This window comes from Semicossyphus pulcher, unplaced genomic scaffold (genome assembly GCF_022749685.1).
Source record: "Semicossyphus pulcher isolate SPU_LCO1_2020_fin unplaced genomic scaffold, fSemPul1.0.p SCAF_9, whole genome shotgun sequence".
NCBI lineage: Eukaryota > Metazoa > Chordata > Actinopteri > Labriformes > Labridae > Semicossyphus > Semicossyphus pulcher.
In genome coordinates this window covers 11413013-11430447 of record NW_027211770.1, presented here as the reverse complement: position 1 = coordinate 11430447, position 17435 = coordinate 11413013, and the positions used below count along the sequence as shown (strand labels likewise).

At 41.5% G+C, this 17435-nt stretch overlaps 1 protein-coding gene across 3 annotated transcripts in view; it reads right to left on the bottom strand.

Annotated features, from left to right (window-relative positions):
• LOC138583571 (CUB and sushi domain-containing protein 3-like) overlaps positions 1-17435 on the bottom strand; it is a 231744-nt gene that overhangs the window by 37956 nt on the left and 176353 nt on the right. For all 3 annotated transcript variants that reach the window (XM_069655437.1, XM_069655438.1, XM_069655439.1), the window contains 4 exons: positions 16209-16394; positions 13162-13335; positions 6509-6691; positions 3487-3663 (listed from right to left, as the gene is read on the bottom strand). In XM_069655437.1, the coding sequence (XP_069511538.1) occupies positions 3487-3663; positions 6509-6691; positions 13162-13335; positions 16209-16394 (720 nt within the window). The remainder of the gene's footprint in view (positions 1-3486; positions 3664-6508; positions 6692-13161; positions 13336-16208; positions 16395-17435) is intronic.

Genomic DNA, 17435 nt, shown 5'->3' with positions numbered 1-17435 from the left:
GTTACTGGAAGAGTTAAGGTTAAGAAATCAGAGGAATTAACATGAATTGCAAGAACCTTTGCCCAGTGTACTGTCTTGAAATACAGTTGTTCAAAATCTGATCTCTCTTTTCCTCTGTCTGGATCATATTTTTAGAGCATGCTGACATATGCTAGAAGTGTTTGGATGCTGCATTATGAAGAGTTCAACCGCAGGACAGTAAGTATAATAAGTATAAGATCATATACATGTGTGTTGGTGAGTGTGTGTGCAGACCCTTGTGAGACCCTTCCCTCTGCATCTATTCTGTTGTTTTGCTTTGCACGGGACGTTTTCAGGAGGGGCGCTGTTGTGGTTCCCTGAGCCAATCACAGCGTACAGGTGAGTGTGGGAGTGGCTCAAATTAGCAACTGGGCCCCATTCAGAGCTGGCCTTCTTTCTGTTGGACAGGTAGGTGCCTCAAACCTTACATACTGTAACTACAGATTTGAAACTTCACCCACGTTTAGTCTGGACATCCAACATTGTAAAATCATTTTATATGATATATACACTAACAGACCACTCCATTAGGTACACCTGTACAATGTAATGGAATGTTTCCGTTACATACATTCGGCTGCTTCAGATTTCTATAATGTGCCCCGAAATTAAATGACTCTGCGGAGATGTGCGCTCCAAATGAATGGTCATTCGCTCTGTTCTCCTCTTTGAGGAAGAGCACTAAAACATGGACGGGAGTCACAGGACATCAATCACACGTGAAATCGTGGCAACCAAATAAACAACAGTGGGACCAGTTTACTCCTCACACAGTGTTCTAACGGCAAAAGAGGGTCCGACATCGGACGCTCTGTCCACACACAATCATATGCAGTTCTGTTAAACAATCCTAGTGTGTATCTCTGTATGTCTGTATGTTTATAATGCTGTTTATAAAGCTTATGCAGATGTCATTTGGTAACGATCGATCAATCGTTTTGATCGCTACGTCATTAATAGCGGCCCTCGTGCACACGCGGCTCATGTACTGTGAGAACTGAATTGCGAGAGAAAATATTTAACTTTTGTGACTTAATCAAACAGACTGCTGATGAAGACAGTCAACAGGCAGACAGAGAGACAGACAGACAGAAAGAGGGGGCGTGGCCAGCAGCTGTGCACAGAGCAGAGGTGCAGGTGTGTTGGGGGGACTGAAGCAAAGCAAAGTGATCAGATTAAAGTAGATTGTGAATTAAAACTTAATAAGGTAGGAAGAGAGTGCAATTAAAGTGTGGAAGTAAGAAATAACCATCTAGAAAGAGGGTAATCCAGACTGAGTAAGTCTGCGTGTGATGTGCTTTATTAATTACAAAGCCTGTAATTAATGAGATACATTTTTTTAATCGCCTGACAGCAATAGTTCTGATATGACAACCCCCCTGCAAAAAAAATCCCAGAGGAAACACTGTAATGCAGTTCAATCCAACAGCACTGCCACTGATTCTGCTTTTATGAAGTTAAGTTTTTGTTGACTTTTGTTTTGTGGAGAGTCAGTGTGTAAATTAAATTCTGTTTATTACTGAGGCCGTTGTTAAAGGTGGTGTTGTACTGAAATCAATTATATTGAGATGTGTCTCTAATCTGTTGTCCTCCCTATTTACATACATGAGGAGGCCAGAGTATTAGGAACACCTCTGAATATAATGCAGCTCAGTACAGCCCCACCAACAATTATGACCCTGATGCTGAAATATCATTGATTTAAAAAGCCTGAACATTACAGGCAACATAAAATCAAATCTTATGGCTGAGCTGGTGTTTTGGATTACATTAGATTTTTTAGGTGTACCTAATGAAGTGGCCGGTGACTATATATATATATATATACATACATATATCATATATATGTGTGTGTACCGCATATTACCCCCCTCTTTAAATGATGTTAAATCAGATACCTTCAGTACTCTGACTCACCTGGTTACATCTAAATGCACCGATGGACATACCTACACCTGAAACCCCTCATCCTATTACCCCACATCCACAAGAGGAATCCAAATACCACCGTGTTGGCATTTGAATAAGGCAGAGAGGAGGGAACAGAGCATAGAAAGAAGTGTGGAGGAGAATACTAAAAACAGTAGATATAAATCAACTGGATCCCGGCATGTTACAGGGCAAATAGGCTTCCTGAATAATCAGTGTTTACTGTTTATTTCATAAAGTGCTTTATAGCTTTACTTCACAGTTCACTGAGCAAGACTCTTTCCTCTGGCACTTTGACTAATTCCCTAATTCCTTAACATGCTCTATAAATCTCATTTATCAAACATTCTGAGCTTTAAGAAGGGAATAAAAGAAGGACTATTTTCTCTCTCTCTCCTTGAGAATGTGCTGTGACTTTGATCTGGTAACCTACATGATCGATTACCCATGAACCGTGAAAATGATTGCCTCCTTAATGAAGGCACACTGAGGCAATCCTGGCATCCTGAGTGTGAATGTCCCTGAACTGACCATTAAAATTCAATGAAAAGTAAGAGATTACAGGAGGATGACAATAATAAGTTTGGTGATGAGCAGGCTAGAAAGTGGCAAGAAAACTATTTTGTCTGTTAGCGTGTTTGATCATTATTATTCGATCCAATTTTCAATCCTTCTCCCTCCCCCTCTCTCTCTGTGTAAAACTCTCCAGGGACTCATTTTATTCCAAAATTGAAAATTATGCCCATACCATTTATCTTTTCTTGTGATTCAATAACAAGCAAAAAGAAAGAACGAAGAAGAGAGAATGTGGTGATTCAGAGGGAAGAACAATGTGTAATTTTCTTTGATAGTCATCCTGGTGCAAATTGAATATAGATTGGCATACTTCTTAATTACTGCAAGGCTCATTTGCTGAGATCCAGACAATATAAAACTGCCTGACAGTTTTGATGCTGTGCAGGGAGAGAGGCTCAAAGAGATTTATGTTCTATTTGAAATATTAAACCCTCTTTTAGCACCACTTTCGATCACTCAGAGCGCCTCCTTATGGTGGAAATAGGGAGCAAATCAGTCCTGTCTTATCAGTGGGTTTTTCTGCTTTACAGTATTTCATACAGCGTCATAGATCACAAGGACATTGGCTGATGAGTCCACTTCTACATTCATTCAGACCGACATGCCTGGCCATGGTAAGCAACAGCTTATCACCAGGATAACACTGAGTTCATACTGGGTGACACACACGAGCGCTCGATCTTTCACGTCCTTTACCTGAATGCGACTACAACAAATTCTGTGGCTGCCAACGCTGGCTAAATGTGATCAACCAATTGAATTGTTCCCTGCTGCATTTCTCTGTCACAACACAGCTATAATTGGGACTGCGTCTGACCACACTGAGCAGACAATGCTCTGCCCCTTATTTCATTTCATAACACGGAAACTGTGCAGCACAGTGACCTTTAAAGCACATTCCACAAGACTGAGAGACATGACTCCACTACCCCTTTATGTTTGCGTGCATATGAAACTCACTTGTGCAGTTTGGAGCAATGCCAGACCATGTGCCATTTGCCAGACACTGGCGCGTGGGAGAGCCGGCGAGGAAATAGCCTTCCACACAAGAATACACGATGGAGTGGGAGAAAGTTGTGCCATCCACACGGGAAATACGGCCATGGGCAGGTGTGGCTGTGTTACTGCACTGTACCGCTGCAATAGAGGGGAGAAAAGAGAGGAGGTGAAGGTCAAAGGTGTAAAATAGTAATGGATTTTCTATTTTCTATATCAGTGATTCACCATCGGAGGGCTCAGAGCCCTGGAGGCGGCTGCAGGATGATTTCTAAAGGTCTGAAGTTGATGAAATGGATTGGAAAAATATATTCCGTCCATATTGTTTGAATAGTAATTTACTTATGAAATAATTGATATTTTACTTTTGACCTAATGGGTATTTGTAGTTCCTGACTTTCTCATTAGGAGGAACAATCTGAAAAGGGCAGGTAGAGATCTTTGGCCTGTGAGCGCGTGTGCGTTACATCGGGGAATGTGAGGAAGCATTGTTTTCCTTTTAAAGCAGCTTTGAACCAAACCAGTAAAGAACACTGATCTATACAGCATCACAGCTTTATTAAGAGAGGCTAATGAACAGAGCTGGAGCCGTGGTACACAAATCCCCACCACTCTATTGACGAGTCATCAGTAAATAAAGTGCAGTCTGTGTATTGTTGAGTCCCCCAGTACATCCATGTTAATGACATTTAGCGCTGTCGAAAAACAAGAGGAGACCCGTGGGAGTAATGTGAAAACTTGCAGCTGTGGTCTGTAGACTCGGGGCTCATTTCGACTAGAATAAAACTTTACGGCATTTAATTTGACTGAATAATGAACAGATGTAGAATTATTTGATAATGTTTCCTTATCAAAAGATATGGATTTAGAATATCACTCATCACACTTACAATAAAAAGCAAAAGCTGAGCCAAGAAGAAGCTGAATTTAGTTCTAAGTTGTAATTTAAATGTACAATCCCACTGAAGTAAAAATAGACTTCCTGTCGTCGACTGAAAGGTTTGGCTCTTTAAAATACGGTTTCCTTTAAAGCATTTCCACAAACAGGATTTATGCGTGAAGAGGGGAAAGGACAGTTTGTTTCATGTCTCTTTCTTCTGCTCCAAATAATGTCTAATTACAAAACTGACTTGCTTTCGAATCACCTAATTAACTGGAAAATTTGAAAGAGTTTCTCTTGTAAGAGACACACGTGACATAGGTGCGGTGGTGACACACTCGCTCATTGAGGTGTAAACGCATTACTCAGGCTTATAGCCAAACACACCAGGTGCCAAAATGCTCACATTACTGTACCGTAAATGCACACACAAGCATATTTAAACACATGCACATATGCCCAAAAAGCATTGCAGCCTCTTCGGCTTCCTCTTTTAATGATTCACAACAGACATGATGACAGAAACACAAAAAGACCTTCATGGTATTGTGAGATGGATATTATTAAGCTGAATATCCACAGTGACTGTTTTCCAGACTGTAAAAGGTTGGGGATAACGGATGGATGGGCTTTAACAGCAGACAGGGCTTTAGATCAGAGAATAGACAGCACTGAAACTCATTCAGGCTCCAGTGAATTCATGCCCCCTCCCTCCTGAGGTGGCTAAAACAATCTTTAAATCAGGAGCTCTGCTGGGAGATGGAGAGATAAAAAGGTAAGGGAAAAGAGATGTGGGGTAAACGGGGAGGATGGAGGGTAAGGATGAGCAATAGAGAGCGAGCGAGGGAGACGGAGGACGGACAGATGGATGACTAGACAGGGTTGGAGCGACAGCCACACAATGAGATTAAGATGGAGAGAAATCAGGAGTAAGCGAGTGAAAAGGCTGACATCAAGGAAGATGAAGGATAGAGACGGACAGAAGAAAGAGACAGAAAAAAAATAGGAGGACACAAGAGAGATGTAATGAAAGGCAGATGTACAGAGAGTAGTCCAAAGGGCCGGAGCATTAATTATGACAGTGGCACTGAGCCAACAGTGGACAGTAGTAAGAAGAGGAGTGCGGAGGCAGTCAAACATTTGCCTCAATATCCGGTTGACCCCTGGGGGTAATTTATGCAAACTGTAGAGCTGGCATTCTGTGCACTAATATCTTGAAAATCCACAATGATTCATTCATTACAATCCAAGAAGAATTGGCTTTAGGTGTCTAGAGTTAATGAATTTTCCGGTTGAAATCTGGAAGCGAGTCACAGCACCATGTGCTGGCAGAAAACACCAGACTGCAGCAGTAAGATACTTATCCATCTGGTGCAGTACTGTGTTTGTGTGCTTTTGAAATCCTTTGTGTGTGCAGGTGTGGATGTACACGAGCACCTATCCGTACTCTCAGTGAACAATCATGCTTGCTTGCAGCCCATGGGTTGCATATGAGGTTTGTGTGTCTACGCTAGGCTAATGGGACTTTTGGTACTGTGCAAAAACAGTGCTGTTTTTGCAAAGACTGAAAAACTGCTTACTCACTTGCTTTTAAAATGTGTTTCTGTGATCTTAAAACAAATGGACTGCTGGAAGATAGATAGTCAGACTTTAGAGCGTGCCCTCCAGATCCACCAAAGATATGATACGAATGTTTTCATGGGCTGATAAGTGCTTCCTGTGACGTGTAAACTAATCCTGATGGGTAACTTGAGTGCCCATGTAACACAAAGCAGTGGTACACGAGCTCTGCCTGACTAAAACAAGGTCAAAAATGAATGGTAGTTTAAAATATGGAATATATGTAAACGAATCAGTAAAAAAGACTTCAATGCTAGCTTTTGGTATTTGGCAGTTTTAAAAATGTTATTCAACTTTGAAGCACTTTTGAGTGAGTACAACAAAGGGTCGTGGACTGATATCCCTCCTCGTTTAACTATGCAAGTCTTTGGGTAGCTGTGTGTGTGTGTGTGTGTGTGTGTGTTAAATCTCTGTATGACTTCTCTGCACTCCTCCCCTACTGTTACTTACAAAACACCACAGAGACATTTCAAAGATTTCCCTTACGTTTGCAGAACGGCTGTCTGCCCGACCAGGTCCCGTTGGGGAAGCAGATCCTCTCTGCTGAGCCGTATAGTGTATGTCCCACTGCGCAGGTGAAGCGCACCTTGCTGCGCACTTTGAAGTTCCCCGCTTCCCTGCTGGCATGGGCAGGCGTGCCCGGATCCCCACAGGTGTCTGCTGTGTCACCTGCAACGGGAGATAACCAGACAAGGAGCAATGAAAACAAGAAACTGAAGATGACATCCTCTTTAAGTGTGTATGTGTGTTCACAGATGGGCCCTTTTACGTTGGCATGGCAGTGAATTATAACACAGTGTTGCTGTCTGTAAAGCAGAGGGGTGATACAGAGAGGACGAAGACTCAAACTGTACATCTTTTGAGCTCTCCAGGAAGCCGCTATAAAACACACAATGCACCAATGAGCAGTTGTCACAACGCCAGAAACCTGGAGGAGCGATACCTTTCACGGCTTTGACACCAGGAGCTTTCTGTCCATAAAAAGAGCGCGGCCAGCATTAAAAGGCAACCAGCTGTGGTTATGAGAAATGATGAATACAGTTTGACCTCTGCAGCTAAATGCGTTTTTTATTATGCTGAAATATCTCTCCTGTCTTTTGTCTTTTGGAGGAACATACAACACTGTCAGTGTCTCTGCACCACTTGTTTTGCTCATCTGTGAATTATCTCCAATAAAATGAAGGTGCGACTCCTGTAAATTCTCTCCTCATGCTCCCATTAGGGCTGATTCTGGTGGGTGGAAAAATGAGACGTGTTCTCTGACTAAGCCAGGGGAGAAAAGAAAAATGACAGTTATGGAGTCAGCGTCCCATGATGACTGAACATTTTGTGTTGTGATGAACAGCAAGCAGAGCTGAGTGGTAAGGGTCAGGTTGAGTTCAGGGAGATGGGGTGCTTTTTCATTTTGTGTTACAGGCCATCCTCAGTGCAAAGGGAAGAGCACATAACACACAAAACACCAGCTACCACTTCCACTGATGCTGCTGCTGCTGCTTCTATTCTCCCTCTGAAATGAAACCAAGAGCGAGGGAAGAAAAGAGCAAAATGTTTGGCATCAAGAGACAAAATATCACAAGGAGAGTGATACGGATTGACTGACAAAGCAGACAAAGGAGGCAGACACATGGAGAGACTACTTTGTACCATATCTGACACTGTGCTTGTACAGTTCGGTGTGTGTGGTCTTTTGGTGAAGGATCTGTGCTTTATTGACTCTGAGATCCTGTTCCTTGAGCTGTGCGCACACCCTGCGCATCATTCACTGTGTGTCAGGCTTTGTCAACAAGTCCAGTATCACTGCAGCCGTTTGCTGGTCAGTAAAAATACACATCTCTACACATTATTCATGCCCACAGCTGGAGATGATTCATTTGTGTGTAAGGCCATGGTTACTATTGAGTGTGGATTCAGCTGCCGACCCTTGTACTGCATATGCATGCAAGAAAGCACTTGATGCATGTGAGTGTTTCTATTTCTCCCTGTCTGTGCATGTTTTTACATACACTTTTCATGTTGCATGTTAAGTATGCATACTTAAGTGTTGCCCGTGTGTGTGCATGCCCAAACATGTGTGCATGTACTATATATGTGTGTGTGTGTGTGTGTGTGTATGATTCTGAGCAGCTGTCGGTACTTCATTAGTCTCCTTCGGTTAGGTGAGGCGGTCCGGCTCAGCATGCGCTGTGACAACTATAATCTCACTAATTGGGATGGTGGTGGATTTGGTTTGAATCTGAGTTAATGTCCGTTCACCAGGCTCCCTTTGTGAGGAAATAATAAGGCCTTCAGCTCAGCCATGCAACGGACGAGGACAAAAGGGGAATGGCTTGGCAAGCAGTTTTAAGCCCTGTCTTGCTAATTAACAAAGGAGGATGGATGAGAGGGAGCGTAGATGCACGGATGGACGCACGGACGCTGGGCTTGACTTCTGAGGAATTCATAGTCTAAATTATGTTGTTGCTATTGGTGATGAACACTCTGAGAATTCAAATGTGCAATTTAATAATCCCCAGTCCGGCAGATAAGGCAGACAATGGACTATGCAGCAACCTTTCTGCAAATAAATCTCAACATTTTTGCAGCACCATCAAAGAAAAGCTCAGACGTAGTCATGATTACCGTATTGTCAAACAGAGACGGTAACATGCAAACATAAATAACACTTTCTGAATAGCTTATTTGTCTCACTAACACTGTGGTGCTAATTGCATCACTTCAGAAGTTTTGGCCAATGTGTCTGTGAAAACTAGGTGCTAATATAACACTTAGACTGATTTAAACTCTCCAGGCTGCAGCACGACTTTAGATCCTGTAAGCAACAACTGACCTCCAGCTGTGCTTGGCTGCTACTTCTGCAACAGCTGCACCAGATGTTTACTGCCATGGGTATGAATTCATCAAGCCTCTTAGTGATGAACAAGTGATCTACAAAAGGCGTCTTCTTTCTATTGTATGTTGCTGATTTCATAGTTCATCAGAATGCTGAGTGATGCAGTATAATCCTGTGTGACAATGCAAGGATATACTCTCTTATTACCATCATCTACAAACAACATCCATCATTTCTGAGTCTGAGATCTCACAAAAATTGGCTCTCAAAATCATTTAAGAATTAGATCAAAACAAAACCACTTGGTTCTCCTTCCAACACTCTATAATTGTTTTTGAATCATCTGTTATAAAGCTGTTTAATCACTTTAAAACAAACTGAAACTGCTAAATGTAAATGTAATGACAATTTGTAACAGCCCACTTCAGAGCATATGTTTTTCCTGAGCTTGGTGAGTCACATTGTCATTTATTCTGATTAAATTATCTGGTCACTGACCCAGGACTCTGTCTGCTGCACACATTCCTCCACAGGGGTTTCTTCTTTAAACAGTGATTGCCCTTTAATTTAAATACTTGGTAAAAGATTAATGTCGGATATATTTATTTAAAGGAATAATCTTGAAGATTTTCATGTAAATAAATGTCTCTTAAGTCACTTTCTATTGCCGAATGAGGTAACACAATGGTGATTGAGCCTATGGCCCACTGATGAAAGCCTTTGCATTTTTCAGAATTATGGACTGGGTGTCTGGTGTGACTTTCGCAGACAAAATCACAAGCAGTGCCCAGTTAGTGACGTGTTTTCCATCACCCAGCAGTGGTTGGTCTGCCAGAGAGGGTAGACGGAGCTAAGCGGCTGCTTTTCCGGTCTCTACAAGTGTTGTGAGTAAACAGTAATCTACTATGGCTGAACAAACAAAGAAAAGACCGATGACTACAGATACAACTTCAAAAATAAGTGAAAATCCAAAGAAAAAGAAACAAATTTGACGCTCAGATGAAGGCAAACAGTCTAAAAGGGAAAGCGACCGTCAGCGAGGAAAATCAAGAGTTACAACCGGAGCCAACCGTGGACGTCACACATGCAGCACTGTCTGGATATCTGGGAAGTGTGCTCCCGCAGTTACCGCTTATCGCCATAGGTGTCGCCAAAGAGAACGAAACAGATCTTCGGGATTACAACTTTAAATACTTGATAAAAGATTCATATTGGATTTATTTATTTAGTGTTTCAAGTGATGGTTTGATGCTGATTAGGTTTAGGATCAGTCAAATTAAAATGCACTGGATGTAGTTTGATAGTAAATGTTTTAGTGCAGATTAAACAGAGTTTATCAGCTGGGTTTCTTTCTTTAGGCAGGGGAGCTCATGTTGCTACACTGCTGCGAATGAGTGATACAATTAAATAAAATGCAGAATTGCAAAGCATCACTTTCTAACAGGCTCATTTGTCATCACAGCAGGGTGCTGATCAAATCCTCTCAATAATAGATGCCAAATTCGTTTTAAAGACTAGGTGATAAAGAACAAAATGCCTTTCATCCCTTATTTTTCTGACCATACACATTAAAATTACACGCCTTATTAGATTCTACAGCTATAATTTCAGGCCTAAAAACTGTTATTGGGCTACAGTTAATTATGCAGGCAAGAAAAATACTCCACCACACCAATGTGACTCCCCCTACATTTTCAGAGCTAAGAACAAAGCATTGAATGGAAACTCTGCCTTTCAGATATATTCGAGCTATTACGATCACTATTCTAAGAGAGGAGCCTTACTTAACTACTGCCTCGCTACTCTTCAACTGTCTGAGTAAATACAAAATATCGAAGGTGAGTAGAGGGTTCACACTCCCGTTTACAGGAGCAAAAATAACATCGTCACACAAGTGTGCTTACAAACATTACTTCTGGGCCGGTGAGTTGAACAAACCAAGTGAACATTCAGTAAAGGGAATCCACTTAAAGGGTCAGGAATGCTTAAGTGTGATGGGAGGGAAGAACACAGAGGGGATTAATGGGAAAAGTTTGTAGTTTTGCAGACATACACTACCAGGCAGTGTTTTACCAGGTTTTCACAAAGTGTCAAGGGAAGAGTCTCGACTAAATGTTCTGAAAACTGTACACAAAAAGTTGTGTTCAAACTTTTGTTTCCTAGAGTTTGCACTTCGGTTGTGTCAGAGGTGATATCTTTCACTCCACTGGTTTGTTTTATGCAGGAAGCAACATTGGATTCTTTGGCTGAGGTGTGAACGCATAACTTCCTGTTACGAGTCCAACTGAACCTTTTCAAACGTTCATCAGCCAAATGCAGACTCATCAGATAAACCACAAGAGAGCATTTTACTTAACAGTGAAAGGCTAAAGCTGGTTCTGGAACATTCTGGACAACAGTGGTCCAATATTTTGGCAAGTATGTATCATTAAAATTCTTGTAAGAACTCCACAGGACTGTAGTCAGAGGGCAGCAAATTGGCTGAGTCAGGATGATAATTATCTTGTGCATTATTTTCTGTGAACCTCACACAAGTTCTAATCACACACTCCCCTAATGCCAGGACCCCCAGGTATGCTCGCTATTTGTGTTCACAATCAAGCCAGGTTTTGATGTATTTTCTGAAATATTTCTGACAATCTAATACAATGGAGTTGATTGAATTTTTTTTTGTGCTCAACACTTGAGAAAGTATAAATCAACTTCTCTCTCCAGAATCTGTGTCCTGATTAGTCCATGTTATCCATAGACACTGCTGTGAGCACTTGACTGAACTACTTACTACCATGGAAACTGTTGACAGTGTGTTCTGTAGAATATAAGAAACATAAAAAAGTTGCTGCATTTTTAATAAGTGTTTTTTTAACGCTATGAACAACAGACAGAATTCCATTAAACCATGTGCAGTATTGCAGTGATGCTAGTAATCTCAGACACATATCTCAATGCCAGGGCAAATAAAGCAGAAACTATCTGTGTGGTGCATTCATCACAGGAAGTAAGAGTATATTGTTTGTTTTGGAAACCTAGGCTTTACACACAAGTCTCTTCATTCGTTTAGAACTCATCTGGGCAGGAATACAGAGCTAAAATGAAAGTAAACACACCTGTTGATGTGCTGCCTCTCACCGCCCATCTAACTATAAGTTTTGGGTTGCTCTCTCTTCTCTCCTTTCTTTACCTCATGAAAAAGGGGGAGTCGGGGGAGGTACAGGGTACAGCTTAGCCCGGTGGAGATGCGTGCGAGCCCCTCACCCTGGCTCTGCCTACCCCGTCTTCTTTCTAACACACCTCTCTCTACAAACTCTTCTCTCTCTCCTTCTCTCTATATCTTTCTCTTGTGTGTTTAATTTAAACATGGGGCCCAGTAGAAGCCATGTGGTAGGGTAGGTAGTGTCAGCTTTGTCAACACCTGGAGCTCTCATGGCGGAGCCTGGGTCTGTTGAAGTTGGCAATGCTGCTCGGGTTGCGGTGGTAGGCTAGGTTAATTATAAGTATTTGGATAAGGGTACAAGGGGAAGGGGTTCTTCACTGAGCGCTTTTCCTTATCATCAGGGCACAAGTATCTTATGTTTAATTTAAACACGCTAGGGCTTCGCCTACCTAGCAGGTCATCGCAGAGTGGATTAGCATGGTATGTTGTTAAATTGTCTGTCATGCTAATTATATTGTTTGCTCACACAGCGTTCATACAGACTATTTGTGAACATGTTTGTTCAGGTTAAGCGCAAAGTATGCCGTTTAATTCAGCTTAAGAGAACACGCAGTGCTGCGAATGGTCCACATCCACAGCCAGGTCTGAACAGTTTGCACCCTTGGTAAGCGGAGGGAGGCATGCGATGCTCGTTTTAGACACTTTAAATGAATTGTTTAGCTGTTGTTTAACTTTTGTGTTGTTTTGCTGCAGTATTGCTGTCACAGTGGGAGGGCTGATTTCACAGCACTTGAGTGTTGTTTGTGAGCATAAATGTGTTGTTTGTTTAAAGTGATTGTTAAAGCACTGTGTGTGCATGTTTTAGTGTAAATGCTGAACTGTAAAGCACTACACCCATAGTGTAATAGCTTATTCTGGCTTTATTTATCTTTTGGTTTCACGGTGCTGAAAACAGAGGAATAAATAATTTGCACCTTACAGAACTCTTTGCTGTTTTTCTGGATGCCTAGGGCTGCTACAAATGTAGTAGGATAAATATAATAATAGGATACTGACATCAGCGTCACAAGGGAGAATGACAGACAGACATATGTTTCATTGTCAGATTGTGTGCAGGCTTTCTGTATGTGCATGACTACATTCATTTTTATCTACCTGAGCAGTGCGGCAGAGGCCCACTCCAGTGTCCGTTCAGCTGACAGGTGAGTGATGAGTCTCCTATGAGCTGCCGGTCTCCGGAGCAGGAGTAGCGCACCGTGGAGCCAAAGGTAAACTTCTCCCCGCTCATCACTCCGTGGGGAGGTGTCCCTGGGTGGCCACAGTCCACCTCTGCGTGACAGAGAGTGAGGAGAGGAAATAAGATTATCAATGGATGAGAGAACAGATGGAGGGATTTGTGTTGCATGCCTCAACACACTTGATAAAATAACCACTTGCAATGCCAAAGGTGCTGGTGAGACCCCGCACTTTATAATTGAGCTTTTGCATTTCACTTTTCATATTATCTTAGTTTACTTTGTTTGGACACATTCACTGTGCATGTGTGACATGCTAGGATGGAATGTGCCTGGTTTTCTCATTCACATAAAGAGAGACAGTTCAGAGAAACTTGTTGGAAGAATAATTATAGGAGAGAACTGTGCCTAAGGACTATAAACAATATTCATTTTCTTACTCTCAGCATACTTTATTGTCAAAATAATATGTCATAAAAAAGGCAATTAGAGGAAATATTGTATACATATTCAATAAAATGCTTCCAGATTGTTTCAGGACTTCACTTTCTCTGCTGTTTTATTATTCCTCTGACCTTTAGGTATGTTAGTTGGAGCTTTAATAATCAGCTTAGTCTCAAAATGCAAAGTATGTTTCTGTTATTTTGCAAAGCTAATTTCTTAACAAAGAGTCAGTGACGCCCGGAGCCGTGAATAAACATTTGAGTCAGACACTCCTGTGTATCTCCTTAATTACTTATCTGTTTGATAGAGTAAATGCCGTGCGTCATCTCTCTACCATGAAATGAAGTGCTTTCCGAGCCTGTGTGCTAAATGTGGAGGTTTACTTTAGATCACTTCACCAGAAATAGGTCATTACCGTTGGCGGCCTCAAACAAAAGTCGAGTGCATGATGAGCCAGGTGTTGGAGAGCGTCATTTCAACCTCAGATAACCCCCACAGTCAGAGATGTTTGTTTTAATCTGAGCACTTGGTTTTGAGGGAACATTAGCTGTAGCCTGAACAACTGGTCCTATGACAGTTTCTCCATTTCTAAATTAGGCACAGTGCAGAGTAACCATATGCTATGAGGACATCAGACTTTATACAGATGCTCTCAGGCACAGCATTTGGTAACATGTACCATTTACACTCTTCACGTACAGGACTGACACTTTTCTCTTAAAACTTTCACCTCTTGTTCAGTGCACTATTTAAGTTTCCTATAAAAGTCATTACATATATATTAGAGAGGTGGATAGATGATTCCCTGAACAGTGGACAGGAGACAGACCAATGACTGTACTGTATGTGTAGAGGCCACAGTGGTGGAATTGGCCTTCTCTCAATCTCAAGGTTGGCGGTTTGATCCCTGACTGCTACAGTCTACATGTCAAAGTGTCCTTGGGCAAGACACTGAACCCCAAATTGCTCCCGAAGCCTTTGGTGTGTAAATCCCTATAGATCCTGATTGTAAACTGGCATAGTAGCCTTTGCCATCAGTGTGTGAATGTGTGGGAAAGGGTGAATGTGACGATAGTGTAAAAGAACTTTGAGTGGTCTGAAGACTAGAAAAATGCTGTATAAGTGTAGTCCATTTACCATTCACCATATAAGGCAATGCAGGCTTTTGTGTCAAAAGTGAAGCTAGAGCAGAAGATCATTATACCTAACCCTAATCACGTTGGTAAAGTTTGTTTCGTTTTAAAAATTGTAGACATATTTCAATGTTATTATTTTTTGGAGCCTCTCCGTCCTTCTGAAACGAACAAGCCGTTTAGACATTCAAAGGTCAGACCTTAGCCACGATTGGCTGACAGGATTTGGAGTGACCGCGTAGCCCCTCTCCTACGTGTGCGATCCCACGTGGGTTGTAGTTGTAGAAAACATGGCTGCTCTAGGATCGGTTATTCAGCCTTATATGTACGAGTCAGAATCACCAGGAGATATCTGAATGGTAGGCTGAAATCTTGACTTGACTACAAGCTAGTGCAAGAAGGCAGCCTGAGGTGAATGACGGTAAATGACGATTGGTCGATTTCAGCGAAAGCAAGGTACTACGTAGAAACCTGCAGCTGTTCTGAACGGCCGGTTTCAGAGGCCAAAAATGTTATTCTGGAGAAACACAGGATTATGCAGTTTTCACTTTTTCACTGTAGACAATAAACACCCACAAATGTGAAACACATGCAAAACATGAGAATATCCATTTAAAAGATATGGCCACTGTTATGGAAACAAATTAAAAACATTGGCTTATTTCAGTTGATTTCTTACCTCAGTAAACATTTCACCAATGAGGTTGCGCTCGTTTCAAGTCTTTTTGAACACAGCACAATGTTTATTTTGTAAATGATGGTCTCATTTAGAGTTATAAAAGCAATAAAACAGTGTATGCCACCTGTGACTGACAAGTTGCTACTACAGTGACCGGTTTACCAGGATAGAGACGTAACAATGCATATCCAGGCGATTGTCCTTAAATTGTCACTTCTAGCTTCAAAAAAGTATGGCAACAGTAAAAACACTGAACTCAAGGCCTAACAGTCGTCAGCAAACCATTGGGGGATGTCACTCTGCCTGTGTCCACTACATTTACAAAATCTATGATGAGATGAATAAAACACATGAAAGGACCAGTGTGTAGAATGTAGTGGTATGGCTGGTGTTAAAGTTGCAGATTGCAACCTGCTCTCCTTTCCAGCAAGTAGGAAAACTGACGTTGGCGGCTACTCAGCACAGAATGCACAAGGACGTAGAGATTGTTTTGGTTTGTCTGTTCTGGGCCTCTGTAGAATAACGGCAGTGGGACATGGTGGGCACAATGGAAGACTGCCCGCTCCTTTTGTAGATATATAGGTCTCATTATCAGGTAATGTTTGGCCTTAAATCTTACAAACTGGTCCTTTAATAATGAAATGAAAATAATTGCATGATTTGTCAGTTGTCATTGATATATTATAGTGATATTAAAGATAACCACTGTACCGATGCATTCTGGTAGGGGTTTGTCCCAGTGGCCCACCGGCTGGCAGGTGAGAACTGATGAGCCGAACAGGTAATATCCTGGGTTACAGTCGTAGAAGACCACGCTGCCGAATGTAAAGTTGCCGTGCTCAATCTTGCTCTCCCGGATAGAATTGGCAGGTATACCTGGATCAGTGCAGTTCACCACTGGATGAAAAGACAAGAAGAAAAGAAATTACAGATACGTGCCCATGAATTATTCAGTAACTTTAATCATGATAGGAGAATGCATACAGTAGCATAGTGACAGCAGTCCAATTAAATTCTGATTGCTGCGAGGATGTCTCAGAAAAGACAGATGTTTTCAATATAATTTCAGGCAAATTACTGTTTGAACTGAGCTGTCACATTAGTACTTGTTGAGATGGTGGGTTTCTGTTCCCTTTATTTCTGCTGCCCTGAGTGCAGTCTTACAGAATCTTATCTATATGCTCTTTATCTAAGCATGCTTTGTTGTTGCTATAATAGTTTCATACACAGCAGTTTCCTGTGTTTTCTGGAGATAATGTAAATAAATGATTGATGTACAGTAGAGGATAGCAATAGTTATTTGAGCCAAAGTGATGATTTACTTCTTGGCAACCTTTCTAAACCTCTTTAATGAACACGGTTTGAACTATCAGGTTTATGCATTAGGTTGCTATGGCACTAGATTCTTAATGCATGTCTCACCACTGCATAGCAGGATGGAAGATAACCCACAGTAATTCTTCACTGAACTATGATAGGATACATAATGCATAGTCGGTACACTGTGTAGTGGTTGTCATTATATTTGGATTATTTATGTGTCATGGGTTTCTATAATTGCCTTTGTCTACATTATATCTACTGTAGTCAGGAATACTGTAGTTATCAAGTTCACTTTATCAGGATAAGTTGCATTCAGACATTAATTATTTAACCCAAACATGGCATAAAGTTAAAAATAACACAACATGTGACAGTTTTGTGGCAATCTGCCTAATGAACTCCGCCCAGTATCATCATTGGGATCTGGCTTCTCTTTCCTGGAAGCTGTGCACTCGCTTTCCTCTGGTTGGAGCCTAATTTGCATAAATGTTATCTGTCAGCACGTTCACTTGTGAGTTAATAATAGAACTCGTGATATGACCCGAGCTGTGGCTCTTTCTGTTTATTCTACAAAGCAGGAGACAAGAGAGTCCATGCTATATTTAAGCACTGTCA